General features: G+C 37.9%; 1 protein-coding gene across 2 annotated transcripts in view; it reads right to left on the bottom strand.

Moving 5' to 3' along the window:
• Positions 1–19,119, bottom strand: part of pyd (polychaetoid) — a 707,172-nt gene that overhangs the window by 44,716 nt on the left and 643,337 nt on the right. For both annotated transcript variants that reach the window (XM_067140350.2, XM_067140351.2), the window contains exon 16: positions 10,677–10,885. In XM_067140350.2, coding sequence (XP_066996451.2) covers positions 10,677–10,885 — 209 coding nt within the window. The remainder of the gene's footprint in view (positions 1–10,676; positions 10,886–19,119) is intronic.

Genomic DNA, 19,119 nt, shown 5'->3' with positions numbered 1-19,119 from the left:
TGTTCCATCGTATGCACGTGTGAAGTAAACAGTGCATCGTCACTGAATTGTCCTACATAGGAGGCTTGCGGTGGTCAGTGGTGTTCACAACTCTCTTGCCCAGAGTTCCCTACTAGGTGGCCTGCCTCCCCCATCAGGGGAGGAATGAAAGCTTAGTTAGTAGTAGTAGTAGTAGTAGTAGTAGTAGTAGTAGTAGTAGTAGTAGTAGTAGTAGTAGTAGTAGTAGTAGTAGTAGTAGTAGTAGTAGTCACTGGTGTCACATCACCAGCATCTTGGAGAGATGTGGTAATATGACAAGCTCACTGCTACACTGGGGCGAAAAGCTAGTGATTTCATGATCGAAATGGGCCAAAGAGCTTGAATGTTTTTAGGGTTGCAGTCGAAGAAATTAAACTAAGGTTTCCTTGTGGGAACGTAATTTTTGATAATTTAATATTGTTGGATGACACAGAGTTTGCAATCTGAGACTTTTAACATGGTAACGACATGGAAAACCAAATGTCTTTACTCTTTTTTCAAAAATCAACTGTGTCTCAGTTGGGAATGTAACTGTCAACTTGGGATCCACGGGTGGCCCAGATTGGCTGCGCAGTAGATGTTAGTTTTCCCTTGTTCTGCTCGTGATGTCATCACAGGAGCACCGTGACTGCGTAGCATACAACCGCACGTGTATCTTACTTCGTTGTTTATCACCGTCTGTCTTATAAAGAAAGGATTTCCATGTAATACCTATACGTAGTTTCTTTCCGTATATTGCTATTGGTTTATATAGTGGCCTACTGTATTTTGCGTAGCATGTGTGTGTCATAGTTCGGTTCTGTGAGGTGCACTTATTTTCTTTTCGTTAGTTGCGTGAAGAGTGTAATAATAGCTGGAATGAAATTTCTGTGTTCATAGTATCATTATAGTGTATATTTTGCGTGTGAAATTTGTGTGTGTTCATAGTATCATTGTAGTGTATATATTTATTTGCGTGTGAAATTTATGTGTGTTCATAGTATCATAATAGTGTATATATTTGTGTGTCATTTTGCAAAATTTTGAGTGTGAATAAAATTTCTTAAATTTGTTAGGCTAAAGCAGATGATATCTGTTCTAAATAACTGACAACAATGCCTGGATGTGCAGTAACTGGCTGTCTGTCATACAGCAGAAAGACAAAAGGAACAGATATCGTGTATCATTCATTTCCTAAAGCTTCAGACCTGCAAAATGTTTGGATACGAAAATGTAAAAGCAAGGATTTCTTCAGTGTAGCTACTTCCACTGTGTGCTCACGGCATTTTACTGACACCAGTTATGTTCGCAATTTAAGACCAGAATTACTGCATTTACCTCCCAAGAAGATCTTGAAAAAAGATGCAGTACCAACAGAGAACCTTTCCGGTAGCATTTACAGTAGTAGCCCGGTATGTGCACAATTATTCCTGAGAAATTCGTCAGTTCCACAGTCTTCGAAGCAAAAACTGGAGAAGAACAGATCAGAGAGGCAGTTAGCCAGAGAAACTAAGAAGAGAGATATAGAGACTCTTGAGAATGTATCCCCAAAGAACAGAAAAATCGATCACTCCATGGCTACTGAAGATACTACCTCAGAGGAAGAAGAGTTTCTTTTAAAGGAAGGAAGTTCTGGAAGAGCAAAATAGGAAATTAGTTCTGATGTGCACTAAATTGCAAATAAAAAATAAATACCTGAATAAAGAACTGAAGAAAGCAAAACAAAAGCTAAGATAAAAGTCGAATCATAAAGATAGGAAGGTGGAGAGTGAAATTAATCTTGTTTTGGGGAAACAGCTTTCCAGGACTCAGATTAAAATTTTATTGAGTGATAAGAATCAGGCTAAGTTGACCAGAGAAGATATATGCAAGGCAGTAGCATTGCGTGCTGTTTCTCGCAAATGTTACATTTATTTACGTAATAAAGGATTCCCTTTGCCTGGCATATCTACTCTGAAAAGATGGGTAAATCGCTCATTCCACTGTCGAAAAGGAATGCTCAATGACATACTCCTAATAATGAAAGCCCAAGCAGAAAGATTTTCTATGTTGGAGCGCATGTGTGTGATCTGCTTTGATGAAATGAACGTCGACAATAGAGTTTGCTATGACGAAGAGGAAGATCGCATTGTTGGTCCACACACCTGTATACAGGTAGTAATGGCTCGCGAACTGTTTTCTGTGTGGAAACAACCCATATTATTTTAGTATGACCTGAAAATGACTGCAGCTTTGCTTCACAAGGTTATATGCTCCGTAGAAGATGCAGGGTATAGTGTTGTTGTCATGGTGTCCAACCTAGGAGCAAAAAATCAAGGTTTGTGGAAAGAACTGAATGTTACTCATACTAACACATGTTTTCCAAATCCCCGAAGTCCACAGAAAAGAGTATGGGTCTTTGCTGATGTTCCACACCTGTACAAACTAAAGAGAAATCATTTCATAGATGACAGGCTGACTCTTCCAGGAAACATCCTTGTTACAAAACAAACCACTGAAAAGTTGCTCGCGTTAGACCATGGTGAGATGAAGATCTGTCCAAAACTCTCGTTGCAGCACGTAAATGTAAAAGGAAGGGAGCGCCAGCTAGTGTACTTCGCCATCCAGTTTTTTTCTAATCATACGGCGCAAGCTCTTCGCTTCCTTATGCCTGGTGAGGAACATATTGCTTCCTTCTTCCAGCTTCTAAATGACTCATTTGATATCCTCAGTGCAAGAACACCTAATGGTAAGAAAAAGCTCGCAACTGGGTACGGTAATGATCATCAGGTCCAAGAAGGAATTCTAAGACAGCTGTACACATGCTGTGAACGGATGAGAGTTGGTAAATTGAGTCAATTGCTCCCATTTCAGTAAGGTTTTATGACGATCATCCGTTCATTATTTGGCATTTTTAGTGACCTCCAATATCTCAACATAAAGGACATTTTGACTGCTCGATTAAACCAAGACTGTCAGGAAAATTTATTTTCTCAGATAAGAGGACTCAGACATTTCTGTGAACATCCGCTACCAACCGAGGTGAAATTTAGATTGAGACTGTTACTTCTGGGCACGAACTCAGAAAATATTCCGTTATCGAATAAAGCTGCAGTGATTTCAGAAAATGATAATGTGATACTGACGTCTAAACTTGTAGATTTGCTGCTGGATATGCCTGAAGCATTACGCATGATTGAAGGTGAGACAGAAATTTGGGACAATGCGATAGAGAACCGTGCTGTTAATGATTCACCTCAATCTAAAGCGACACCTGATTGTTCAGCAGAGGGATTTCAGTACCCCTACCGTGGAAGAAAATATGACAGGTCAATGGGAAGTCCCACTGGGGAAATGCTTTCCATTTCTTCTGGTACAGCCCCTGTGGGATGGATAGAAGTGTTATCTCGGGGAGGTCTACTCGTTCCATCGGAAGAATGGCTAAACCAAATAAAGGAATTTGAGTTAATTTTCACGGACATTCACAGATGTGCTGAACTGTCATGCATACCTAATATTATACGCAAAGTGTGTCAAATAATTAGTAGTAAATTCCCCGCTGTATCACCAGAAATAGTAAAAATGTATGTTAGAAGGAGAAAATTTATACGCATACGACAAATGAACATTTAGGCAAGGACTGAAAAATCCATAGCAGCTCATCGGCGAAAGGCACGGCAGGGGACTTAATCTTCAAAAGCAACCACTTCATGACATCTGATCTCAGAGGTAGGACTGTGTTCTAATGAAGTGTTTTTCCTGTTCTTTCTTATTCTTTAATTTTAAAAAGTAGCTGCCTCTGTGGATCCGTGGTAGAGCGTCGGCCTCCGAATCCCAAGATAGCGGGTTCAAACCCGGCAGAGGTAGTCGGATTTTTGAAGGGCGGAAAAAAGTCCACTCGACACTCCATGTCGTACGATGTCGGCATGTAAAAGATCTCTGGGGCATTTGGTATTTACCCGACAAAATTAATTAAATCTCAGCCATAGACGCCCAAGAGAGATCCGGTTTACTCTGCCATCTAGTGGGCCTAGAGTAAAACGGAACGTCGAAATTGACGAGCAGACAGCCAGATGGCGTCAAATCGAAATGTCTGCACACGGTAGCTGAGGCCATACGATTATAATTATATATATAATTTTAAAAAGTAGGAATATCTATGCATGTTTTGAATATGAACTTACTTCTGCTGCTGTAATAACATGTGTTAAGCTTTAAACTCGATACCTGCGGAAGTGAGTCAGTATATCGTATGTTAACATACGGTAGTTCCATTACGGAAGTTCTGCTGTCGACATTTAATATTACAAACATTTCATCTCTAAATATTTATGTTGACAGATTTGAGAGCGTGTAACCTTCCTCAAACTAAATAGAGGAACTTGGAATTGTTAATAAATTTCAAGTGTTGGTCAGCGTGCCGTCACATTACATTCACGCCTTATTCGTAATAGAAATAATGAAAACTTACTATGCTGTACTCTCTTTCAATCTTATAACAGTAGTAAACTTTATGTCTGGTCTGTAGTTAGTTCTGAGAAACTGTAATGTTTGCTGGTATTATGAGATTCCTACTGATCTGCGCGCTCTGGGCTCAGCTGCTTTGCTCCTACTGTGACGTCATTTTTTTAACCAATAGCAGCTCGTCTCGCGTTGGGCCCAACCTTTAGTAGTGTTTAAGAACCTTGCTTGGGATCATGAGAATGACACTCTACCACTGGTCCATCAAGGCATAATAACATTAGGCATACAGCAGTACATAAATTAAATATATGCTAAGGAGAACAAACAAAATAATATGAAATAACTGATGGAAAATTAAAGAAACTGTATATTCATTTCTTCCAGATGATTAAAGAATTAGTTTCCACTATAATAATGGATTCAACAGAATACAACAAAGATGTCACAATATTCCTCCAAGATCTGGTCCATTTATGACATTCCACAATCTGAAGAAAGAATTAGAGAAAAGATTGGAATTCCTTGCATGAAAGGAAATAAACACCAGCAGAGAAGAACTAATTCTCAACTGTGAATCAACCTCTAATTCTAAAGACTCCCATAAATATATAAACAGAGTACACCATTCCATCCCCTCATCACCCCTGTAAACTCACTAGCTCATCAACTGGCAAAATATCTCATTCTTGTGATTCAGACAAGCACTGATCAGCTTGGCCACCATTTATTTTGAAGAGAAGAATAATAAAACAGCAACTTGAGAAGCAAACTCTGACCTTCATTTCATTCTCTGATCTTAGGGGGAAGTGTGTGTAGCTCACCCAGACCCTTCATTATCATAACTGCCATCAAACACAAGGTCTAGCTGAAGTTCACAGGTGCAACGAGGTTAACTTTCCAGGACGTCATGATGAAAGGAAACCTTAGTACCACTGGCAATAGGATATACAAGAAAGTTGCCTGTACTCATCTTGATATTTATTCACAACGTTGGAAAACTAGCAGATTCCAAAAGTTAAAATTATGCAAGATAAATAGGTGTATGCTTCTTGGTCAGAACATTTACCAATCACAGAAGACTGTTAAATTAATTTCACTAAGACGGCCGGACTGCCATCAATTCCATATGAGGGGCCGATGACCTTCAACGTTAGGCCCCTTTAAACAACAAGCATCATCATCATCAATTCCATATGAGGGCAGGCTGGAAGATTACAACAGTTTAAGGCAGAAACCCACAAGTCATACAGGCAACAAATCTTTTCCATTAAAAAGGTTGCGAGTTATCCAAAAATAAAATTAGCAATACCAATATAAACAAGGATCTACTAAACACGTCAATCCTTTAAGATTCTAGCATTATTTTGATTTATTACTTGAGAATACCACAAGCACAGCCAACTCAATATGGTATGCATGTTAATACGATGTTATAACATATTTACAAAATTCATTTGTGAGGGTAAGCAGTTAAGAAGCAATTATGGCATCATTACACTCCAGTACACTACTTGTTAATAAAGAACTAATAGCAATCTTAGAAGCTAATGGTGGCAACAAATTGATTGTGACATCATCTGAACATCTACATCCTTACATATCATATGGAACTCTTGTAAAAAATATATAAAATGCAAGAGACAAAGGAATGCCTAATTTAGAATAATCAGCATGAACATTAAAATTTGTTTCCATAAATAATAAGCAAAATAACATTTTGCAGCATATTACCAATGACATTTAAGAATGACCAAATAAAAAATGTATTTTCTACCAAATCCCCACAATACTACAAAGTAAAGAAACTGAAATTTATACAATAAATTCACTCAAGACTTTTATAAATTCAAAACTTTTATGTACTCAATTAATAGGGAGAGTCTCCTAATATCAGCATCATACATAAATAAAATGGGGTAGAATGAAGTTAGAGCACTACACACATTTTACTAAATTAACATGCATCACGTCTAATGAATGCTCGAGCAACTACACTAGTGTGTTTTGGCTAGAAATGAAGATGCGAGAGGCTTTGTGGATTGGTAGTGTAGCATGTCTCTGTCTTGCTGTTCGCTCTAGAGCTTCCAAACTCTTTCTCGAGAGGCTGTAAGTAGATACACAGATGTAAACATATATATTGTGTGGGTCCATGCTTGCCTCAGGACATGCGAAATATAGACATACGTAAACTACAATAGCCATCAAATCATATGCAGAGAAACAGGAAAAAACATGAAAACATAAAAGGACACAGACAATCTCTACAACATCACACACTGCCGTTCTAGTCTTTCAGCCCCTGTATTTTTAATTTTTTCACAATTGGCTTTACAATAATAACAAAAATTATGTCTGAAATGGTCCACCTTTTCAATACTATATTACGTAATGTTTACATTACATTTTTTAGTTGAGGAACTAGTTTTGGCCTTTATACAAATGCATCTAATAACTAAAACAAATGCACACAAATGACATTAATGACATTAAAAGGGATTAAAGGCATCCACAGATCCTGAAATGAACAATGTACACAACACTTAAATATAAAATGGAATTAAAATAGGGATCGTAGTGAGATCTAAAATCCTTGGACGCATTATTGCATAGTTTCACAATTAAGTATTTATTTATTTTCCACCTAGTCGATACAATGATTGCTTAAGGCAATTTTTAATGGTCAAAAGTGGTACATGTTTCGTATATTATCAACATCTTCAGCCACATAACACTGTTTAGATGAAGAATGTATAAAATTGACAAAGTAATTATTGCATAGTGTTAAAAACATGTGCCTTTTATGAAAATTAAAAAATGAAAATCCACAGCCTGTTTCCAGTCATTCCATTGGTTCAGGAATGGTATGAATGAAGCCCCCATCTAGTGGCAAAGATAGGAATTGTGCCGACTGCCGAAGCCTGTCGCACTCCTCTGGAGCAATGATTAATGAATGACAGTTGAAATGAAATGATATTGGAGAGTGTTGCTGGAATGAAAGATGACTGGGAAAACCAGATTATCTGGAGAAAAACCTGTCCCAGCTCCACTTTGTCCAGCAAAAATCTCACATAGAGTGACCGGGATTTGAACCATGGAACCCAGCAGTGAGAGGCTGGTGCGCTCTGCCATCTGAGCCATGGAAACACTCTGTGTCTTTAATGATTCCCATTAAAACTTTCTCAAGTAACTGTTTTGAAAACAGTAAAAGGTTCCTCTATTGGAAGTTGTCAATGGCGAGTGAAGGATGGCACAAAAAAATACGTATAAATAGCTGGCACGTTGTTAGGTTGTGAACAGACCTTTCTTACAGCTGGAAGAGAAGTAACATTTGCAATTCAATATGGCATCCATGAAGTTAACCTAAATAAATGATAATCACAAATTAATGAACTAAAGGGAAAGAGAGCTATTCAAGTAGCATAGGTGTTTTTAACATGATGCAATGCATCCAAGGATTATAGATCTCACTAAGATTCCTACTTTAATTCCATTTTATATTTAAATGTTGTGTGTATTGTTCATTTCAGGAACTCTAGACACCTTTAATGCCTTTTAATACCATTTATGTATGTTTGTATATTTGTTTTAGTTATTAGATATGTTTGTATAAATTTGTTTTATTGCTGATGATGGCCAGCCAAGGCCAGAACTAGTTCCTCAACTAAAAAATGTAATGAAAACATTACTAATATAGTATTGAAAAGGTGAACCATTTCAGACATAGTTTTTGTTATTATTGTGATCACAATTCTGTATGGATTAAAACGTGAAGTTTATATCTTACGATTACAATTAGCTTTATGTTGCATAGACACAGATAGGTCTTATTGGCAATGATGGGATAGGAGTGGGAAGGAAACGCCCATGGCCTTAATTAAGGTACAGCCCCCGTATTTGCCTGGTGTGAAAACGGGAAACCACGGAAAACCAAATTCAGGGCTGCCGACAGCGAGGTTTGAACCCACGATCTCCTGAATGCAAGCTCACAGCACCTGTATTCAGCTATACCTTATGTCTCTTCTATTTTCCTGGTTTATAAAGCTTTCTTCTCTTTTTACATCTACACATTGAAGATCTTTCGAGATAGCCCTTCAACGAGTGTTGAAGCCTGCGGGATCTGGGACACAGAAATGAGCTCATTGTGCAATGAGAAGAAATTGATGTAGAAGAACTGGGAGTCCTTCTACCTGAAGATGGTAGCGTATGATGTTGTAAAGATTATCCTTGTCCTTTCCTGTTTCATGTTTGCTCTTACTCCTTCTAATGCCTCCTCTTCTCACAATGATCAGTCATTGTGTGTTTCTTTCCATGCTCCTATCTTTCTACAGGATGGTCAGAAACAATGTGGACCAGGTATATGAGCATTAGAGGGTAGAACATACTGAAAGATAATTTGAAAAAAAATGCAATTCAATATAGGGGCTGATGACCTAGCTGTTAGGCCTATTTAAACAACAAACATCATCATCGTCATATAATTCGGTACCTTGCGCTGTTGTCATTTTATCAGCTGCTGAAGTTAGCAAATTAGATCACTTGACAGGTGAATTCAAATGGGCTTACATTTTACAAGAACTTTAGTTTATTATCCACCTAATCAATATACAGTTTACTCTCAAACAGTACTAGTTTCGTCCATACATAGCGGTCATCCTCAGCTATTAATTATTAAGTTAGAATTAGGACATAGTGATGTCATAAACAAAAGGGGGGTTAAACCACCTGAGTTAAGGCTACAAATACAAACACATAAAATACACCAGTGTACACATTTCAAAATCCAAATATTAGACATTTGATAAATGGTCAGGATTGCTCCTTCAGTGGAAGCCTCCGTGGCCCAGGCAGCAGCGCGTCGGCCTCTCAACGCTGGGTTCTGTGGTTCAAATCCCGGTCACTCCATGTGAGATTTGTGCTGGACAAAGCGGAGGCGGGACAGGTTTTTCTCCGGGTACTCCAGTTTTCCCTGTCGTCTTTCATTCCAGCAACACTCTCCACTATCATTTCATTTCATTTGTTAGTCACTAATCATTGTCCCGGAGGAGTGCGACAGGCTTCGGCAGCTGGTACAATTCCTATCTTCGCCACAAGATGGGGCTTCATTCATTCCATCCCTGACCCGGTCACTGACTGAAAAGCAGGATGAAGGTTTTCATGTTCCTTCAGTGATATGACGTTGACGGGCACAGCAACAATTAACCAATTTTATCTGCATCAATACAGTGATATTTCCTTGTAATGCATATTTTATGATGATCCATGATGGGACTACTAATAGACAATAGATTTTTACGTCATCTTTTGTTCGATACAAGTGCAGTTTTGAAATCATTTTAAGTGTCATTAATCTTCTGACCTACTAGTTTTTATTCCAAATTCACTTGACCGTTAACCAAATGTCTAATGTTGGATTCTTAAAATGTGTACACTAGTGTATTTTACGTGTATGTATTTGTAGCGTTAACTCAGGAGGTTTAACCCTCCCCTTTCCTTTATGATGTCACTATGTCCTAATTCTAATTTTATGATTAATAGCTGAGGATAACTGCTTTGTACGGTTGAAACTAGTACTGTTTGAGAGTAAGCTACGTATTGATTAAGTGGATAATAAACTAAAGTTTTTGTAAAAAGTAAGTCGTATCTATCAATACGGCCCAACCATGAAGTTTATTGCTTATACGTTCAAATGGGCTTTGTGAGGCCGTGTTGCTACATCCGCACGTGACTGAAGACCGGCTTGAGACCACCAATCCAAAAAACAAAACCTTTGCCGCGGGAGGGATTTGAACACGGAGCTCCGAGCTGACGGGATTGCACCATAGCAACTATGCTACTGTTACACAGCCTGAAACCCACCATGTGTTTTTGTTTGATGCCGATTTCTCGACTTGACTCTCAAGCCGGTCTTAAGCCATGTAAAACTTTAGCAACACCCCTCACAAAGCCCATTTGAATTCACCCACGAAACGATCTAATTGGCTAACTTCAGCAGCGGGTAAAATTATAACAGCATGAGATTTCAAACAATTTTTTTTCAAATTATTTATCAGTTCAACCAACCCTCTAATGCTCATTTACCAGGTTCAAGCTGTTTCTGACCACCCTGTGTATGTGACTTGAGTTTGACACTTTTGTTTCCAATACTTATAATAACAGCCAACAGTTAACAACATATAAACAAATAGCTAATGATAAGACAGATGCACATATATTTACTAGAACGGACTTGCAGTTACCTGTATTTGTTATAGTCTGGAGGTTTATTAGGCTTTGGTTCTATATTATTGGCTTTAATAGGCTGGGCAGTTGACCTCGTAAATCGATATGGATCATGATTTCGAGGGGATAACGGAGCACCATTGCTACCACATTTAAGGTCGTCGTGAGCATTTGGTCCAAGCCTATTGTTATAGGAGTCGTACGATGATACACTATCGTAGCTGCTCTGTAAATAAACAATACAACAAAATGTATTCAACTGTGCAGATCTGCAGGAATCATACTTCAGTCACATGAAGGTAGTTCATTTTAACACAGGTAACTGCTGCAAACTGAGAACACATATCACAAAACTCCGTCAACTGTTCAGCATCATACGCAAAGGGAAGTCTTAAAACCATGAGCAGTTAAAAGGATGATAAATACAAGCACATTATTGTTATTTAAAGAATAATTCAAAGGCAATAAACAGATTATCAATAATACTATACAGCCTCGAGAGAAGCCTGGTGCAGGTCTTTGGGAGTTGATGTCCATGGGAGATCCTGCATTAGATTCATTACAACTTCATTATACTTCTCTCACCATACATCCACCCAGGAAAATACTCAAACTACAAACGTGAAATGATCTACATGCATCATTTATTTGTCTCCACATTCTATCTTCCTAATTCTCTTGCCTACAGATATTTCTTTTGACCCTAAAAATGTTAATTTTCAAACCAATTAAGTTCAAATTTCAACAAGTTACAAAATACCAAACTGCTAACAATTTTTCCATCAAACTGAATCCCACTCAACCTGTTTCTTCCATCCCATAAAATGTTTTGGATTAAAACGAATGGGAATGGTGTACGATTAGGAACTTGACCGACTTCTTTATTTATTTTCCAAAGGAACAAAAATAACCTTGGCAGCCTGTACAAACCTTCTTTTGATACCTTAATCCATCAGTACACACGTCATCATTCCTCTTGGTATTTGATCATATACCATAAAGCAGACTATACCCCATGATGCAAGAGCCCTGAAGGGCCTTGGTCTACTGAACGATTGCTGCTCAGCCCAAAAGCCTGCAGATTACAAGGTGTCATGTGGTCAACACGATGAATCCTCTCGGAAAATTTTTCTTAGCTTTCCAGGCTGGGGCCGCCACGTCACCAACAGATAGCTCCTCAATTGTAATCACGTAGGCCGAGTGGACCTCGAACCAGCCCTCAGATACAGGTAAAAATCCCTGAACTGGCCGGGAATCGAAGCCAAGGCCTCTGGGTAAGAGGTAGGCACAATACTCCTACACCGCGGAGCCGGCTATATACCATATCTAGATTTACAACATATAAACAAAAGTGAATAAGGAGATACCCCCCCACCAGCAGTTCTACATCTCAATATCATGAGGAGAACACTTATATAACTGTCCCATTTTGGTCTCTTTCTAGTTCTCCTTCTTCTTACACTGAGTTATTACTGTGTTCTATTCGATGTTATTATATTTATATATATAATACTAGCAAGATACCCGTGCTTCGCTACGGTATTATACTGAAATTTATAATTAAATGCTTAACGTTTTATATATAATCCTCCGAAATTCGCGACCTGACTCTTTTTCTGAGAGAATCCGCCAAAATTCGCGATCTGACTCGTTTTCTGAGAGATTACGGCAAAGTTCCTCACATTTTTCAATCTTTTTTTCCAGCAATCGATTTCGTACTTCCCGAGGTAGGTCCAGGTATTCCACGCGGTCAGTTCGGCCCCTAAATCTTTGCCATCCTTTCCTATAAGCATTTTTAGTATGGATCAAATCCTGAAGGAGATCCGGCGTGATGTCGTCTTGGGTGCCTTGGCGGTACTGAACCCGCGGCTTGACTGCATTCTTAGTCATTACCCGCCCAAGACCCGTTTCCAGCGCGGTCCGCACATAGGACGACGGTCCAGAACATTATTATTATTATTATTAGACTAGCAAGATACCCGTGCTTCGCTACGGTATTATCCTGAAATTTATAATTGAATACTTATTGTTTTAGATATATAATCCGCCGAATTTCGCGATCTGACTCGTTTTCTGCGAGAATCCACCAAAATTCCCGATCTGACTCGTTTTCTATTAGATTACGGCACGCTTCCTCCCATTCTTCAATCTTCCTTTCCAGCAATCGATTTCGTACTTCCCGGGCTAGGCTCAGATATTCCTCCCGGTCAGTTGAGTCCGTAATTCTTTGCCATCTTTTCCTATAATCATTTTTAATATGGATAAAATCCTTCAGGAGATCCGGCGTGGTGTCGTATTGGGTGCCTTGGCGGCACTGAACCCGCGGCCGGACTGCATTCTTAGTCATTACCCGTCCAGGAGCCGTTTCCAGCGCGGCCCGCACATTTGACGACGGTCCGGAACATTATTATTATTATTATTATTATTATTATTACTATTATGTGTTGCTGGAATGGCTGATGACAGGGAAAACCGGAGTATCCGGAGAAAAACCTGTCCCGCCTCCGTTTTGTCCAGCACGAATGTCACATGGAGTGACCGGGATTTGAACCACGGAACCCAGCTGTGAGAGGCCGGCGCGCTGCCGCCTGAGCAACGGAGGATCCTTATAAGTACATTAAGAACAGTAAAATCAATTGGTCTCACCTCCTTCTACACCCCACCGCCGTTAAGTTTATTTACCGCCACCCTCCCACCAAAAAAGAAGACGTGTTTCCTTATGTTTAAAGGAGATTCCAAACACCAATGTTCACGTCTATTACCTTCAGTTTTGAGATATAAGTATCCCCATAAAAATAATTTAATTTTTTCACTTCATTTCACACTAGGGGGGGCCCACTAAGTGAATTTTCCCGCAAATAATACTTGTTTCTTTAATAGTAAAGGATCTCTAAATACCAATTATCACGACTCTAAATTCTTCAGTTTTTGATTTAAGTGTCCTCATGAAAGGAATTCAACTCCTTTACACTCCCGCCCTCCAAGATTATCCCCCCCTCCAAACGCGTTTTTCTTTGTTTTTAAAGGAGATTCAAATACGAATTTTCACGTCTGTAACAACTTTAATTTTTATTAGATGTATATAATCTCATACAATTAAGTCAATTAATTTTTCAATTCTTTCACCCCGCCCCCCACCACTTCATTGGATTTTCTGAGTATACGTGTTTCTTTACTTTTAAAGCAGATTGCAAATATCAAATTTCACGTCTGTAACATCTTCATTTTTGAGATATCAGTAGCTTAATTAAAAGAATTCAATACCATTTTCAGTCACTTTTACCTCCCCCCTCCACCCAAGTGGTATTTCCGAAAACTGAAAATACACGTTTCTTTATGTTTAATAGAGATAAAAAATACCATTGTTCACTTCTGCAATATGTTAAGTTTTTTTTAGATATACTGTAAAAATTATCATTTTAAAATTTCACCCCTTTTGAGTTCCCCTTAAGTGGAGTTTCCAAAAACAAATCACCTATATTTCTTTACATTTACAGGAGATTCCAAACACCCACTTTTTACGTCTGTAACATTTTACGTTTCCAAGATATTCTGTAGATATAGTCTTTCAAAAAATTCACCCCAATTAGTCACTCCTGTTTAACCGCCATTAATTGGATTTTCCGAAAACTAAAAAATACGTGTTTCTTTATTTTTAAAGGAGATCCCATATACAAATTTTCAGTTCTGTAATATCTTTCGTTTCTGAGATATATGTATCCTCATTAAAGGTATTCAACCCATTTTTCACCCTTTTACACCCCTCCTATTGGGATTTACAGGAAACAAAAAATACATATTCCTTTATTTTTAGAGGAGATTCTAACTACCAATTTTTACATCTGTAAATTTTAAAGTTTTAATATGTAGACACACTCATTTTAAAAAATTCACCCCCCCCCTTTTCACCCCCAAATATTTGAATTTTCCAGAAACGAAAAAATACGTGTTTCTTTACTTTTAAATAGATCCCAAAAAACAATTTTAAGGTCTGTAATATCTTCAGGTTCTGAAGTATAAGTAGCCTCACTAAAGGCATTCAACCCATTTTTCACCCTTTTACACCCTTCCTATTGGGATTTTCCGAAAACAAAAGAATACGTGTTTCTTTATTTTTAAAGAAGATTCTAAATACCAATTTTTACATCTATAAACTTTAAAAGTTTTTGAGATATAGATACACTCATTTTAAAAAATCACCCCCTTTTCACCCCCCACATAATTGGATTTTCCAAAAACACAAAAATACGTGTTTCTTTACTTTTAAAGGAGATCCCTAACACCAATTTTTTTGGTCTGTAATATCTTCAGGTTCTGAAATATAAGTAGACTCATGAAAGGCATTGGACCGCTTTTTCAACCTTTTCCACCCTTCCAATTAGGATTTTCTAAAAACAAAATATACGTGTTTCTTTATTTTTAAAGGGGATTCTAAATACCAATTTTCACATCTATAACCTTTAAAAGTTTTGAGATATAGATACACTCATTTTAAAATATTACCCCCTTTTCACCCCCCCCCCTTAATTGGATTTTCCAGAAACAAAAAATACGTATTCCTTTATTTTTAAAGGAGATCCCAAACACCAATTACAGGTCTGTAATATATTCAGTTTCTGAGATATAAGTAGCCTCAGTAAAGGCATTCAAACCATTTTTCACCCCTTTTCACTCCTCCTATTGCGATTTTCCGAAAACAAAAAAATACGTGTTTCTTTATTTTTAATGGCGATTCTAAATACCAATTTTTACATCTGCAAACTTTAAAAGTTTAGAGATATAGATTCACTCATTTTAAAATTTCACCCCCTTTTCACCCTCTCATTAACTGGATTTTCCAAAAACAAAAAAATACGTGTTTCTTTATTTTTAAAAGAGATCAAAAGTACCAATTTTCAGGTCTGTAATAGCTTCAGTCTCTGAGATATAAGTACCGGTATCCTGATTAAAGGCATTCAACCTTTTTCCCCCATTTTCACCCTTTTTCACCCCTCCTATTGGGATTTTCTGAAAACAAAAAAATACGTGTTTCCTTATTTTTAAAGAAGATTCTAAATACCAATTTTTACATCTGTAAACTTTTAAAGTTTTGAGATATTGATACACTCATTTTAAAATTTCACCCCCCTTTTCACCCCCTTAGCGAAGGAATATCCAAAAATCCTCTCTTAGCGAGCACCTACATCTTAATATGAATATATGCCCAAAATTTCATTTCTTTATGTCCAGTAGTTTTGGCTCGGCGATGATGAATCAGTCAGTCAGTCAGTCAGTCAGTCAGTCAGTCAGTCAGTCAGTCAGTCAGTCAGTCAGGACAAGTTATTTTATATATATAGATGTTCTGGACACCACAGCAAGATGCAAGACCGCTACTTGGCGGTAAATTACATCTGCTACCATTGTCATTGTTGACATAGTGACCAGCACCATTGTCGCGCGTAGGCAAGTGTGCGGGATTTCTGGCGATACGAATGACATACTTCCGTGCATTATTGACGTTATTATATAGGTGAATAATTTGACGGTCAAACTCATTCCTATCGTTTATTTCAAATGTGTTTACATTTTTATTTATATGCCAGGAGAGTCTACTGTAATCTAAATATGTTCTCCGAAGGAAAAGATGGCTGTTGAAATCGAACCCAGGAAAGATTAAAAATGATCCGTTTATGATCAGAATAAGTACATCGAAAATCTACAGCCTGTTTCCAGTCATTCGACAGGGTCAGGAATGGAATGAATAAAGCCCCATCTGACGGCGACAATAGGAATTGTGCCGGCTGCCGAAGCACTCCTCTGGGGCAATAAGCGATGAATGACAAATGAAATTAAATATTGGACAGTGTTGCTGGAATGAATCATGACAGGGAAAACCGGAGTATCCGGAGGAAAACCTGTCCCGCCTCTGATTTGTCCAGCACGAATATCACATGTAGTGATCGGGATTTGAACCACGGAACCCAGCTGTGAGAGGCCGGCGCGCTGCCGAGTGAGCAACGGAGGCTTCTTATAAGTACATTATGAACAGTAAAATCAATTGGTCTCACCTCCTTTTACACACCACCGCCGTTAAGTTTATTTACCCCCCCACCCACCAAAGAAAAATTAAAAGGAGGCGTGTTTCTTTATGTTTAAAGGAGATTCCAAACACCAATTTTCACGTCTATTATCTTCAATTTTGAGATAAAAGTATCCCCATAAAAATAATTCACCTTTTTTCACTTCCTTTCACCCCCCCCCCCCCCCGCGCGGGTGAATTTTCCGGCAAAAAATACTTGTTTCTTTAATAGTAAATGATCTGCTAAATACTAATTATCACGACTCTTAACTTCTTCAGTTTTTGATTTGTGTGTCCTCATGAAAGGAATTCAACTCCTTTTCACTCCCGCCGCCCAAGATGGTTTCCCCTTGAAAACGCGTTTTTCTTTGTTTATAGAGAGCCAAATACCAATTTTCACGTCTGTAACAACTTTGGTTTTTATTAGACGTATGTATTCTCATACAATTAAGTCAATTCATTTTTCAATTCTTTCACCCCCCCCCCCTTCACTGGATTTTCCGAAAATACGTGTTTCTTTACTTTTAAAGCAGATTCCAAATATCAAATTTCACGTCTGTAACATCTTTATTTTTGAGATATCAGTAGCCTAATTAAAAGAAATCGACACCATTTTCAGTCACTTTTACACACACACCCTCTTCCACCCAAGTGGTATTTCCGAAAACTCCTCCTATTGGGATTTACAGAAAACAAATACATACGTGTTTCTTTATTTTTAAAGGAGATTCTAAATACCAATTTTTTCATCTGTAAACTTTAAAAGTTTTGAGATATAGATACACTCATTTTAAAAATTCACCCCTTTTTCACACACCCCCCCCCCCATTAATTGGATTTTCCAAAAACATAAAAATACGTGCTTCTTTATTTTTAAAGGAGATTCCAAACACCAGTTTTCAGGTCTGTAATATCGTCAGTTTCTGAGATATAAGTATCCTCATTAAAGGCATTCAACACATTTTTCACCCCTTTTCACACCTCCTATTGGGATTTTACGAAAACAAAAAAAAAACGTGTTTCTTTATTTTTAATGAAGATTCTAAATACCTATTTTTACATCTGTAAACTTTAAAAGTTTTGAGATATAGATGCACTGTTTTTAAAAATTCACCCCCCTTTTTCACCGTCCCATTAATTGGATTTTCAAAAACAAAAAATTACGTGTTTCTTTATTTTTAAAAGAGATCAAAAGTACCAATTTTCAGGTCTGTAATATCTTCAGTTTCTGAGATATAAGTACCGGTATTCCGATTAAAGGCATTCAACCCCTTTTTTGCCGTTTTTCACCCCTCCTATTGGGATTTGCTGAAAACAAAAAAATACGTTTTTCCTTATTTTTAAAGGAGATTCTAAATACCAATTTTTACATCTGTAAACTTTCAAAGTTTTGAGATATAGATACACTCATTTTAAAATTTCACCCCCCTTTTCACCCCCTTAGCAAAGGAATATCCAAAAATCCTCTCTTAGCGAGCACCTATATCTTAATATGAATCTATGCCCAAAATTTCATTTCTTTATGTCCAGTAGTTTTGGCTCGGCGATGATGAATCAGTCAGTCAGTCAGTCAGTCAGTCAGTCAGGACAAGTTATTTTATATATATATATAGATATAGGCTTTTGGTGACACAGGGACAAGGAATGTAGCAGCCATGTTAATACAGGAAAATAAGGAAAACCATCTTCAAGACTTGCTGGTGGTGCGATCAATACCACCATCTTCCAAATGCAATTCTACAGCTATGCAAACCTGCCATACAGCCAACTTCTTGGAGAATATATATAAATACTAGAATAATACAATATGTTGAAAACTGTATGTACGTTGAGTTCTCAGCCCGGGGGCTGGCTTGGACCCCAACAGCTTCACCATCAGCCGTCATTGGTGGCCCAGGTGTCACTGATGAGGTGCACTAGGGAAATGAGTAGTGAGGTAGTTTCCCGTTGCTTTCCTCACTGAGCCAGAAGTTGCTATTACATATCAGTCCACCAAGCCCACTGAAATGCCCACACCAACCGACCCTATGAGCAACATTTTCACACCATTCATAACAGGGAGTGGCTGCATAAGGAATGGCATTACTAGCAATCACTCATACCTCGGTCACTTACATGTTGGTACAGATGTTGGTTCCCATAGGAAACCTGAAATATTTGTCCCGAATGAGTAAAATACACATTTTCATGTTGTCAAACCCAAGGATGAGACTGAGACAGGTCAATGAAAGTAACAAATATGTTCTAGCCCACACCAGAAGACATAGTGCAGTGTAAACACTAGGTCTCACCAGCAAAGCAGCCTTTTAACGTGTCTCACTGATACCTGTTAGATAATGATAGAAAAGTGGATCATATTTATGGCTGTTGATAGCAAGATGATGGTTTTCATTTGAAGAATT

This window comes from Anabrus simplex, chromosome 2 (genome assembly GCF_040414725.1).
Source record: "Anabrus simplex isolate iqAnaSimp1 chromosome 2, ASM4041472v1, whole genome shotgun sequence".
NCBI lineage: Eukaryota > Metazoa > Arthropoda > Insecta > Orthoptera > Tettigoniidae > Anabrus > Anabrus simplex.
This window is presented reverse-complemented; position numbering and strand designations above follow the sequence as displayed.